This window comes from Fringilla coelebs, assembly GCF_963513975.1.
Source record: "Fringilla coelebs genome assembly, chromosome: 20".
Taxonomy (NCBI): Eukaryota; Metazoa; Chordata; class Aves; order Passeriformes; family Fringillidae; genus Fringilla; species Fringilla coelebs.
In genome coordinates this window covers 3,495,233-3,507,532 of record NC_140046.1, presented here as the reverse complement: position 1 = coordinate 3,507,532, position 12,300 = coordinate 3,495,233, and the positions used below count along the sequence as shown (strand labels likewise).

The 12,300-nt window shown below is 45.8% G+C and overlaps 1 protein-coding gene across 1 annotated transcript in view; it reads left to right on the top strand.

Annotated features, from left to right (window-relative positions):
* Nucleotides 1–12,300, top strand: part of PIGL (phosphatidylinositol glycan anchor biosynthesis class L) — a 52,140-nt gene that overhangs the window by 26,437 nt on the left and 13,403 nt on the right. The window contains exons 3-4 of the mRNA XM_084218852.1: nucleotides 6,669–6,759; nucleotides 12,021–12,088. Coding sequence (XP_084074978.1) covers nucleotides 6,669–6,759; nucleotides 12,021–12,088 — 159 coding nt within the window. The remainder of the gene's footprint in view (nucleotides 1–6,668; nucleotides 6,760–12,020; nucleotides 12,089–12,300) is intronic.

Below are 12,300 nucleotides of genomic sequence, written 5' to 3'. Positions count from 1 at the left end.
CCCTCAGCTGCAGCGTGGTGAGGTGACACCTACGTGACCAAAGCGAGGTGCCCGGTGGGTGACACACCCAGCCCCTGGCACGTGCTTTGGCAAACAGGGTCTCCATCGTTGGGATGACATTTGGCCCAGATGCCTCAGCTCTCTTATCTGCTCTGGAGAGCCTGGGGAATTTCAAACTTTAAATATTACTGTGTTTTCTGCTAAAAAGGACAGGTTCCCAGGAGCATTCCTGGTATTTGCAGTAGAAATCAAAGCAGTTTGTGATTACTTGATTTGAGAGCCCATTCACTGCTTGGCACCAGCCTCTAAGGAAGTCCTGAGTGCTTGAAATGTTATCCTTGATACAGAGCTCCTCAGCTCCAAATGGACAGAACTGTTCACTATACTTTTTTTTTTTGAGTTTTATGCAGTATTTTGTATATTTTGGGCTAGACCTTCAAGTCAAAGACCAAGATGTTGAATTTGATTCAATACCCCATGGGAAGACAGTCCAAGGAGTAAAGGACAGGTTTGTGGGATTCCCAGTACCCAGGATTGCTGAGACACATCATAGATTTCCATCTAGAAATCAGAGAACAGACAGAATACTTTCTTTAGAAGGATCCCAAACTTCTTCACATAGGGGTAAACATATAATTATTTCCATTTCACTGGTGTGAAGAGCTGAAGATAAAAATACTGTGACTAAATATCAGTTCAGAAATAATTGAGTTGAATTTTGTTTCCTGTCTTACACAGCAGGGCCTGATACCCTCTCCAAACTATTTTTTTAAAGTTACTTTTTAAAATTAGCTTTAGCCATCATAGCTTCTATGTATTTCTGGTCTTGAAAGGAACCATCAATTGTTTTTGTTTGAAGACATTGAATATGAACTTGTTCCTACAGAGCTTTGTGCTGTAATTTATCAACAAGGCACTGAGGCACAGACGTCAAATGAATACCAGATTTCAAATTATGATAAGCAATTGTGTCATCCCTGTGAATAGACATCAGTCTCTGCTGAGAAATCATCAATAATTCATTAAAAAAATAAATTAGTACAGGGCCATTTGGATAGGTCTTTGCAAACAATCAGTCCTGTGTTCTGTCATAATTCCTGTGAATTTAAACCCAAAGGATGCTTATTTTTTAAAGAGAAACACATGATCATGCCCAAGTGAAAAAAAGGTGTTCCCTCAGGACCTAATTACCCTTTGTCTTTGGGGAGGGATGGAGGAAGCTGGAGTGTCACCTGTCAGAGCTGTGGGTTTGTCCATGGGAACATGCAGAGCTCTCCCAGAGTATTTCACTGTTAATATTCCAGTCATTACATCTTCCCTACTTCCTTTACCCTCTACCTACACCAAACCCTAAGATTATTATTTCCAATCTTAAAATACAACTCTCAGAATAATCAGTATTTCTTTACTATGAGGAGAGGGAGGATGCTGCTGGTTTAAAAATTTCTTGAGCTTCCCTGTTGTAGGTGGCTTTTCATTTGACAGTTGGCATCCTGCTCCAGTCCATTTCTCTCCCAAATTGGAGGTTGTTACATTCCAATAAGCACACAGCATCTGTTCTCTGTAGAACATGATGTTGCAAGATGCTGATCATTTATCTAAGTGGGCTATTTTCAATTGAATCAGAGATGTACATGCAGCCTAACAGCAATAATTCCCTCCTGTCTGTAATTGCCCATTATAGGAAGAGGAATTTATAAATAGTTATAAAAGTCAGGATTTAGAGGCTGCTCTTCAAGACCTAGGGCTAGCCAGTCTTAGCTTATCTTAGCATAATCTCAAAAATAAAATTCTCTGCTCTACTTTGGAGAGCATGAAATAATTTCTGTTTACACATTTTTTTTCAATTACTTTGAAGCTGTGATATAAAGGTCACTGATTGCCTCTAGTCATCACATGGTTTTTTCACTAATTGTGCACTCACCTCATTTTGTTCTGTGGGATCTTTTGCTTCTTGATCCAGTTGCATTGCCCAGATGTTCATTTCATACAGTTTTAACTTTATACAAAGGGCATCCTCTGTTCCAACAAACACTTTGTGGTCATTGTTCCCTGCTGGGAGCCTCGTGCACAGCAGCTCACCTGCTTCCACCATCAGCCCACTGACCTTTGGGCTGATTTAATGGAAAATCAGGCACTGGGGATAAGGAGGAGGTTATGCCAAAAAGTTTCCTGGTCCCTAGCCTTGGACTGATTAAGGTTGTACAGGATAAAAAGGCAATAAGAAATGAGAAATCTCTTTCATCCTGACCCTTTTGGTGTGTAGTGGGATGGAAAATCACATGGGCACCTTGAAAGTTTGGCACTGGTACCTTGGAATGTGTAAATGGAAACGTTAACATCTCCAAGAAGTCACCCTGTTGCCTGCTCCCTGTAAAAGCCACCCACAAAGGTTTCATGTCAGGGCAGAGAGGTCCCTGCTGGTCCCCATGGGGTGACTCTGGGGTAAGCAGAGTCCCCAGGGCCTGGGGATTCCCCAGCTCACAGAGGGTCAGGTCTCAAGGTTATCCCACAGCCCATTTGCTGTTTGTGGAGCCACGTGGCCATCACACAGACCAGCTGTTGGGTTTAGCTTAACCTTTAGAGCAGTCATGAGAGCTTAGTTCATGAGCAGAATAAATTACATGGAAGGCTTCAGATTGTCCATCTGAACACCCTGGCTGCTGCTGCAAGCTCTGTGGAAGGTGAGCAGTGGAAAATTGGACAGGGATTGAGCAGTCCATCATGCAAGGAAGGTATAACTTGGCAATATGTATCTGTGAAGGCTTTGAAATCTCTACCTTGGCCAAAAGTGACCTCCCAAATGACAGGAATCTGGTCATCTTGAGCACAAATGTTCCTAGAAAGATGAGCCTACAAAACTCTGCTGGCTGCTGGCAGGGCCAGCAGGGCTGGCAAAGTGCAGAGTGTTCCAGGCTGAGGTGGGAGAGCAGCTCCAGCCCAGGGCGGGCAGAGGAGAGCCCTGGAGAGGGGCTGGCACCAGGCAGAAATGATGGATGATTATTTGGACATCTCTCATTCTCAGCTGTGAGGCTGCTGGGCCAAACCTGCACAAGGTGGGATGGTGCCTCATGCTGATGAGATTTGCTGTGGGCACTTACAGATCCCCACAAGGGAGCTCCAGGACATGCAGGACATCCACTGCCTCCTTCCTGGGCAAACCTTGGGAAGGGCAGCTGCACATGCCAGTGTCTGCTCTGCTCAGCTTGGCAGGGAGGAAAGCAGAGGAGACAGATGGAGAAAACCAGGGGTCCTGTCTGGTTATTGCTGCCAGTGGGTGGGTACAGAGGAAGGTGCAGGATTTTATTTTCTGAACATGGTTCGTGAGACTGCTGACATCAGTGAGCAGAGACAGACTCTTCTCCACGCTGCAGCATAATTCTCCATTTCCCTCTCCTGAGGCTGCAGATCAGCTGGCACAGCTGTTAATTCCCTGTACAGTGCACAGCGTGGCTTTCACTGAAAATTCCTGGGAAAACAACTCTTCTGGAGCCTTATTCCATTAAAGGTATTTTTTTCCTCCTATTCATCTCCCCATTTTTCCCTGCATCCAAGCAGCCACCTGCATTCAATATCAGACACGTGGAATCCCATAAACATCCCTTCCAGACCATAATAGTTTGATGGAAATATGGCCAAGTGCCCAAAGCCCTGTGCCCTTCCCACAGCCCCCTCCAGCAGCAGGACCTGGGAGCCTCGGTGCAGGATTTATGTCTTGGTGTGTGGCAGTGACTGACAGCAGCAACGAGCAGCTCAGTGGGGCAGAGGACGGGGAGGGGAACGGTGTCTCCTGGGACCAGCTCCAGTCTGCTCCAGGGAATGTGCTAATTTTCACTCCTTTATAGTCCTTTATCTCAGCCCTTCGACCTTGAGCTCAGGGGCATTATCAGCCTTAGCCAGAAAGGCAGCGTGCAGTTAACCACTGAAATGCTGAAAGTTTCTCATACAAGGTCCTGAAGGTAAAAGCAATGAGTGCGGCTTATTTTAATAGTGCAGCACGTCGGGGGACTCTGCAGGTTTGGGCAGAACCTATTTATGCTATTAGGAAAAGTATTTTTCTCAGGAATGATTCTGTGAGCAGTTTTTGAAGTTTGATGTCCCTTCAGAGTTCCCTGGGCATGTGGAGACCTCGTGTAAGCCTGTCCTGTGTGCATGGCTGTGTATGAACTCTGTTTTCTCCATCACCTTTTCATCCTTATTGCACCCAATTACTGATATCCAGAGCACAGACAGAAAATTACTGCTCTCATGTTTTCTGTGGGTCCCTTAATATCATGGGAACACATTTCCAACTTCATAAAGTATTATATGAACTCTTACCATGAAAGAAAAGTCACTTCCTGGAGCAGTCTAGATGAATGTATTTATTGCTGAATGAATACTGCTGACTTCCCTGGGTGCCTCTGGGTTTGTCAGTTAGCTGTGTGTAAGTTTTTGTGTTTGCAGAATGAGCTGGGAATGCTTCCATGGGCCATCGTGGCTATTAATGAGTTAGGAATGTGCTTCTGTGCATGTGTCTCTTGTTTGGCAAGATCAGCTTCTCTTCTGTACCTGACAAATATGATGCAAGAAGAATATTTCCTTTTCCTTGCTGGCAGTAAGTGGTCTCTCTATGACCAGAAGTAACTGGGTAGAAGCAGAATTTTGGGTAGAATATTCCTGCTCAATCAGTTCAGAGTTGATGGAGTTAATTTGCTCATGCCTTCAGATTGTTTTGTTTCCAGGGATTCTAAACCGTTGCCTCCAGCTGTTCATTTCCATTGACGAGGATGATCTTTATCTGTCTAAACTAGTTAAAACCTGCTCCACTACCCAGCAGCCTTTTTGGAAACAGCCCAATAAAGCTGAGTGCAGTGGCTGTGACACCAAAGCCTCCTGGACATCATAAATTCCAAGCCCTACTTTTTTTTCCTGACCTCTCACTGTTGGAGCACCCTTCCTGTTTTAATGGGACTCTTCACTTCCTCCATTTAAGCCCTGTCCAAAAAGGAAAATTATACTTGCACTGGGAGAATCCCTGTTGGATAATTTGCTGCTTTATTATTATCAGGTTAAGGCTTGACAGACCTGGAAGGAATCATTCAAACAACTGAAGCACTGTCACACTGGCACTTGGACTCAGTCTGGCTGGTTCTTGAGATGTTGTAGGTGAATCATATTTATAAATCTGCTCAGTTTAAGGCTTGTTTTGACATGCTGGGACTGGTCATACCTTCAGTCACCTGGGCCACTTCCTCCTCAAACAGGAGGTGTGAAAGTTTGTGTGAAAGGTTCAGGTTTGTTAAGCTGATGAGGCAGCCACAGATGCACCAGGGCATCCTCCCAGGGCTGATGTTCTGGTGTCCATCAGGCAGAGGTGCTGTCTGTACCAGAGGGAATTGCCAACAACACCAAACATTCTGTTGCTGTAGTGCTGCTAGAGGGGCCAGAGCTGGAATGTGCAGCCTGGTGTAGGAACTCCTTCCCTTGTGCTGGGGTTTCTAATCCACATTATTTGGGCCCGAGCTGAACAGGAAAATGTAACACAACAAAAAATCTAAGAGTCAGTTTGGACATAAAGCTCTTCCTTCCACTCCAACTACTGTTAACAGCAGTGGGAAAATGTGTGGCCAGAAGATCTCTCCTGAAGACCCGGGCTGAGGTTTATTTTGGGATGTGCCATGGAGAGTTTCTCTGTCATTTTGTTGCAGATGTTGCTGTCCCTGCAGTCAGGGAGGGAGCAAGGCCTGAGCAGGGCTGGGATGTGGCTCCTGCTCTCTGCTGCAAACAGCTGGAGAGGTTCAGCCCCAGCCCCTGGCTCTGTGGGAGAATGCTGTGCAGTCATTTTGCTGCTGAACCACCTCACAGCGATTATCAGACTTCCAGAGCAGGGAAAAGGTCTGAGAAAAAGACCAGTTTAAGATGTCATTATTGGGTTCTAGCAGCTGTATGTTATCCTATTGTTACTAATAACCTTTGCAGCTCTGTGAGCAATGTTTTCTTGGCATCATTCAAACATAATGACTGGGGGGTCACATTCAGCTCTCAGTTGTGTAAATATGGAATGTTCTCTTGGCTGTCTGGTGCTATTTTGCATTTGGCTCATGGTCCCTGCCCCTAGAGTCCTGCAATCCAAAATACCCAGGCAGGGAGTTCAGTCACAGTGTGCTCTGCATACCAGCTGGGCACGCAGAGCACAAAATAAACACATGAACAGCTACTATCAAATCCAAGCCATATAATTACAACTCTGCTGTCCTCTGGTTGTGGTTAGTGGATTATTCCTGAATAAATGACAGCAGGAGTTTGTTTGGTACCTTCCCAATGTAATTCACCAGTAGATTATGATTGGGAAGTCTTTCAGAAAAATGTGTTTTTAAAAGGGTTTTAAATTTGATTGGGATAAATCAAGAAAAAGAATTTACAAAATAGATGCTGCTTGAAGTAAAGCAGTCACAAAGTCTGCCTTGATGGTAAGAGGAAAGGGAGACCTTGACAAATCCATGAGGAGGGTGTTGGAACTGCTCTTTCAACCCTCCAGTATCCAAACTTGTAAGACTCTTAAGCTGGTTTTATATAGTAAATAAACTTATTTTATTTCATTCTGTGATTAAGATGATCTCTCTGTTCCAGAGTGGTCTTTACAAAGTTCTCAGCAGTGAAGTGACTGATGCCCTTCTCATTTCCAGGGATCTTCCTGATGACCCTGCTGTGGAGTGGGACACACAGCTCCTGGCCACCCTTGTCCTGGAGCACATAGAAGCCAAGAACATCAACCTGGTAATGTGACACTTTCTGTAGCACAGGCAGTTACCACATTACTCCTGAGCCAGTGTTCTGGGCTTTGCCTTTCCCTCTGGAAGCTTTCTTTGGAGTCTCTAAGGTTAGGATGTATCTTCTCTCTCAGGAGAGCTTTCTTTGCTTCCCACTGAAAAACAAACAGTGGAGGAGTTTCACTTTTCTAACTCTTCAAATGGTTTCTGTATTTTAAAGTGACCATGTTGTGATGGAGAGAGCCAAGTTGGGCTTTAGACTTAGGTTTAGGCTTAGATTTGAAGCCCATTGGCAGATGTGTGTTAGAGAGCTTGATTAGCAGGGTTATAGGTCAGGATTGAAGGATATTAAACTGGGGAGATTTCCTGGCACTGGAATAGTTTGGGGTTTTTTTCCCACAGAACAGGAATAAGGGCCTGAGCATGGAAAGGGTTGTGTTCTGTTCTTCTCTGTTGAACCCTGCTTTGATCAGGCATGGCACTGTCACACACTGATTAGCAGCAAAATCACGAAACTCTCAAAGCCTTTCAGCACTTCACAAAACAAGAAACCATATCTCCTGCAGCATGAAAGCCCCACAAAACCACCATCATGCATCCAACTTTGTATTGATTCTGAGGCTAATTTTCCATGAAATTCATTGCTGTGCACAGAGACAAATGCAGTTTTCCTGAACTCCTTTTGTGCCTTTTGGCCCCCTGAATGGATAGGTTTTAATCTAATCTGAAAGCTCCAAACACAGGAGGATTTCTACTGCATGTTTGTGACTCTCAGGGGTGCAGGGACAAGTGCACCAAAACCCTAGAAGAAATTCTGAAAACACCAGACCTCCTCTGGATGGTTAGGAAGGATTAGATCTTTGTCTCAGGGAAAATTAAACTCCACCTGTTTGTGCTGGGGGAGGCTGGAGTCTGCCACTGACAGGGCTGAGCTGAGCAGGGAAATGTGGGGTCTGCAGAGCAGGAAATATGGGGTTTGCAGAGCAGGAAACATCCCTGGGCATGGTGCTGGCCCTGCCAGGATGGGAGCCCCTGCATTGCCATCAGCTCTTCCCTGAGCACAAATCACTGCAGCAGGACACAGCAGTAGCACCAGGGGCAGCTGGAGCAGCTCCTCAGGGCTGCTGGTAATGAACTGCTCTGGAAATGTTCATTATTTGAAGGGTCCCAAGCAATCACACAGGTCTCAGCTGTTTGCTGTAGTACCATTCATTTAGGAGCAGACTGAATTTGCCAACAACAGTGAGAGACCTACCTAAGTACCTTTGTTAAACATCCTGCAATTTAAAACTTCAGAGCTTGCTCTCTGTGATATCTCTGCTGTCCTAACCCAACAGCCTTGCCTTGAAAGGTAAACTGAGTCCATTTATCACTAATGTTGAAATTGATAGAATTGGCTGAACATGTTAAAAGAGCCTTGAAAAAAACAAAAACTAAGAGTTTCAGACCAGCTCAGTGCAGTCAGCATGACTGGAGGGTGTGTATTGTAGCTATCCCAGTGGGAAAACTTTCCCCAGTTCTCCCAGTAGTCACAGCATCGACAGTGGTATCTTTATTATCTTTATTTACAGAACATGTTGTGTGCCATCTGGCAGTGGAGCAGGGGCTGCAGTTCCAGCATGCCTGAAAGGAAGGATTGCAAGGCAAGGAGTCCCTCATGTTCTGTGTAGTTTCCTTCCATTACATGGTTACTCATTTGTTCAATTGCCCTGGAAGTCCAGGAGTAGCTCAATCTTTTTGGGAGCTACAGGGACATATTTCATCCAAGCTCTACATTAAATAGTGCAGACACAGAAATTAATGGTTGGTGTACTCAAAGCCAAAACTAATTTATAGACTTTGGGAATTATTTCCTGCCTGCTGGATTTCCAAGCAAAAGCCAGTGTTGCAAGGAGAGGCAGCCAAGGCTGCTCTGTCTCGATCCAGATTAGAAAGTGTTTGGTGTGTAAAAAAAGATGTTACACAGTATTGTGTGAGCTCTAGGCAGGCTCTTGTAGCTCCTAAATCAGACACAAAAGACATCTCCAAACTCAGAAGGGACTCAGAGGGAGTTGGTGTCTCCATGGGCTCTGGGAGTGCAAGGAGGGATGCTGAGGGAAGGCCATGAGAAGAGGAGTTGCTTGCTGTGGCATTTTAAGGGGTGGCCCTTGTTAAAAAGCAAAGACCTTTGTGCCTCTACAGCAGATGTGTGCTGTGTGTGAAGCACTGTGTGACACCAGAGAGAGGAGGAGAACCTCAGCTTTGAGGTGTGAGGAGGAATCATGGACTCCAGAGCTCTCAGGAGTTTTCTGCTGGTAATGGAGTAATTTCCTCTGTGCTCTCCCCTCTCCGGAAGGGATTTCTGGACCTGTTTGTCTTGGCTGCTGCTCTGGCTTCCACCAGTGAAAGCTCCATTTCCTGAATACCAAGGTCACCCAGAAGAAAAACCAGCAACAGCAGCAGCTCCCATTTCAGAACAGGTGTGGGGAGGGAACTCCCTCTTGCCCTAAAGATTTCATTGAGCAATAATTTCCACATGAAGTATATTTACTATCCCAGCCTTTTGCTCCCAGAACTGGCTAAGCCTGTTTTTAAGCCAGACACTTTCAAGATGTTCAGGTTTTCTCATCCTGTCCTGATTGTTTGCTTGATTTCATCATCAGCCTGGTTCAGGTTGGGAGTTAAAAGCCAGCACAGCAGCAGCTGCAGTGTGTGGAGGGAGCAAATGCTCCCGTGTGAAAATATCTTCAGCATGTGAGAAAGAAATTCAAATTCCTTATCAATGAAATGAATCCCTGAAGCCAGAGGGATTGATTTACATGTGATTGCTGCCTGCTTTAAGTCATGAACAGTGGTGCTGTGGAATCAGAGCCCTGTTAGATGACTTATAGAGATATTTAGATGATATATGATATATTTAGGGGGGAACATCCCTGCTGTCCCAGAGCCAGATGTGTGCTGGAAGGGATCAGATACAGCAATGCCACCTTGGCCAAGCCACTGTGCAGATACCTTGAGAATTGTACTGAAAAATTCCTTTATTTAAAGAGACAGGCAATTCAGTAAACAATAACAGTAAACTGGACTACAGCAATTGAAAATGTGCTCTCTGTAGTCAGACATTACATAAGCTCAGCAGCTTCTATTTCAAAACAGATGTGGAGAAGGAAAACCTCCAAAGGTGTTTCTGAACAGATAATTCCCATGTCAAGAATATTTCCTAACCCAGCCTTGTTGCTCCCACAGTTGGCCCGAGCCAGTTTTGTAAAAACAATGATTAGTTTATTTAGTCTGCTCACTGAAGTCTCTTATCTCAGTCTTCTGGTTTGTTCTCTTGTAACCTCCACAGAGGAAAAAATGTGTGTTTTGGCTTGTCTGGGGCTTTTAGTTAGATTTCCTAAGGAAACAGGAATAATGCAATTGTATTTATATGTATGTGCACATGCATGTTTCAAAGGACTTTAGAGCCCATTGACTAATTTCAACCACGTTTGACAGCAGGGTGCTGCTCTTAAAAATGTTCTGTTTGTCCAGGTTACATGAAAATCAGGGAGCAGGCAGAAGAGACAAAGCCTCTCTCTGTCCCCATTGAGTAAAAAGGTTTAGTGCAAGTCCAGCCCTTATCAGACTCACAGTTATTCACCTGAATAGGAATTTATTCTGCCTGCAGTGAGTGAGGGATGTTGTCATCTTAGGAAGTACCACTCTAAGTAGGAGTGACTTCAGAGTGTGTTTTTTTCTTATCTGTAAAGTCCAGGGTGCTGTGCTCACTCTAATTTCATGATGAGCTCCTCCACAAGCTGATATGCACAGGGAGGGCTCAGCCCTGCACAGCTCTCTGCCAATGCTGATGTGCAGCAGCAGCCAAGGTTAAACACATCCTTCTTCTCCTTATAAAATAGGGGTTGGCCAAAAAATGCTTCTTTGTATGTGAATGAAACCAGTTTTGGTCCCACCAGTTCCTGCCAGCAAAGAGCAACCTGGGGCTTGCTGGCCACTGGGCAAAGTGGAAAATCTGACTGTGGGCTTGTCCTGGGTGGGTTTATAAGCAGGCTTGTGTGAAGTTTGTGGGGTTTGAAGTATTTCTTATCACTGCCTTTGTGTTTCCTCTCCCTCCTGACTCAATATCCCCTGGCTGGGAGGGCCTCTCCTGCTGGAGGAGCAGGTTGCAGGATGGGCACGGTGGCTTTTGATCTTCCCCTGATCTCTAACCCAGTGCTCCAGGCCCTGCATAATAAATAGATTTTGGGAAGGGAGGTGCTGTAAGTGAGCAGGGCTACAGCATTTCCTTCCCTGAAGAGAGAACAAGCTGGCAAGGAAGCAAACATTGCCTGAAACGTGGGAGTTGATGATTTCTTCCTGCTCCCAGAGAAGGGAGCTGTGGAGAGCTCTGCTGCTGGGCTCTCCCAGAGCAAGCACTGGGCTTTGCACTGTCCAGGGATGTCACTTTCACTCCCTGCAAAGAGGATGGCACACTCCCTGCCCTCTCCACACTCTGTGCTGCCACTTTGGCTGCTTGGTTGGACCTGGGAGCCTTTAAATGCCCATTGCACAGCCCCACAGAGGGAGGGGATCCCCAGGGTGATGCCTCAGCCCTGGCACTCTGTTGGTGGGTCTGAGGGCAGGGACCCAGGGGTGTTCTGGGCTCTGGACAGTGCCTGGGCACTGCTCTGTGTGCACACATTACTTCTGCATTTTGGAGTTCCCATTTCTCCCTGCAGAGAAGCAATTAACAATACAATCTAATTCAGTGAAAAGCCTGATTTGGTTATACAAAAGTGCATTCAGATTATTTTAAAAGGCTTCTTCTCCTATCAGAACCAGGACAGTCAGACATGCTTGTGTGGCTCGTGTTGCAGCAATGTCCTGGTTCAAACCATAGCTTCACCCTGTCATCCACAGGCACTGGAGGATGTTCTCAGGTCCAGGAGAGAGTGATTCATAGAGCTGGACCTCTCGGGTCAGGAACACATTTGCAACAGATCACTCTGAAAGTGACCTTTTGCCCTGGTAATAAGTAACAAGTGCATCCTGCCAGCAGGGACACGATCTTTGTCATCTTTCTGTTGTTCAGGCTGTTGGGCTGTGCAGTCATCTGGTTCCAGAGTGCCTTGTTTGTTTGGTTGTGTTTCTGTGGCATGAGGAGTTCACACACAAGGCCTCATTGTGTGACACATAAACAACTCGTTAGACACAACAGGCTGGGACAGGGCTTGGATGTCAAATTTGGGAACTGCACAGGCTCCTCCTCCTGCTCCTAAATGCTTCTTGTGTGTGTGTTTATTGCAGGTGGTGACGTTTGATGCAGGAGGAGTGAGTGGCCATGCCAACCACATCTCTCTCTACACTGCTGTCAGGTACAATGTCTGCAAACTTCTCTGGGTGCCCCCCTGGGCTGGTGCTGCTGTGGAAGCAGAACCAGGGCAGTGTTCACTTCACTGCTCCAGCTCAGTGCCAGGCTGTGGGACATGACACTGTCTGGGGAAACTGCCACAGCTCTGGAAATAACCTACAGCATCTTTTAGTGTTCCATCAGCTGGGACCTTGCCAGTCTCCCTTTCACTGGGCC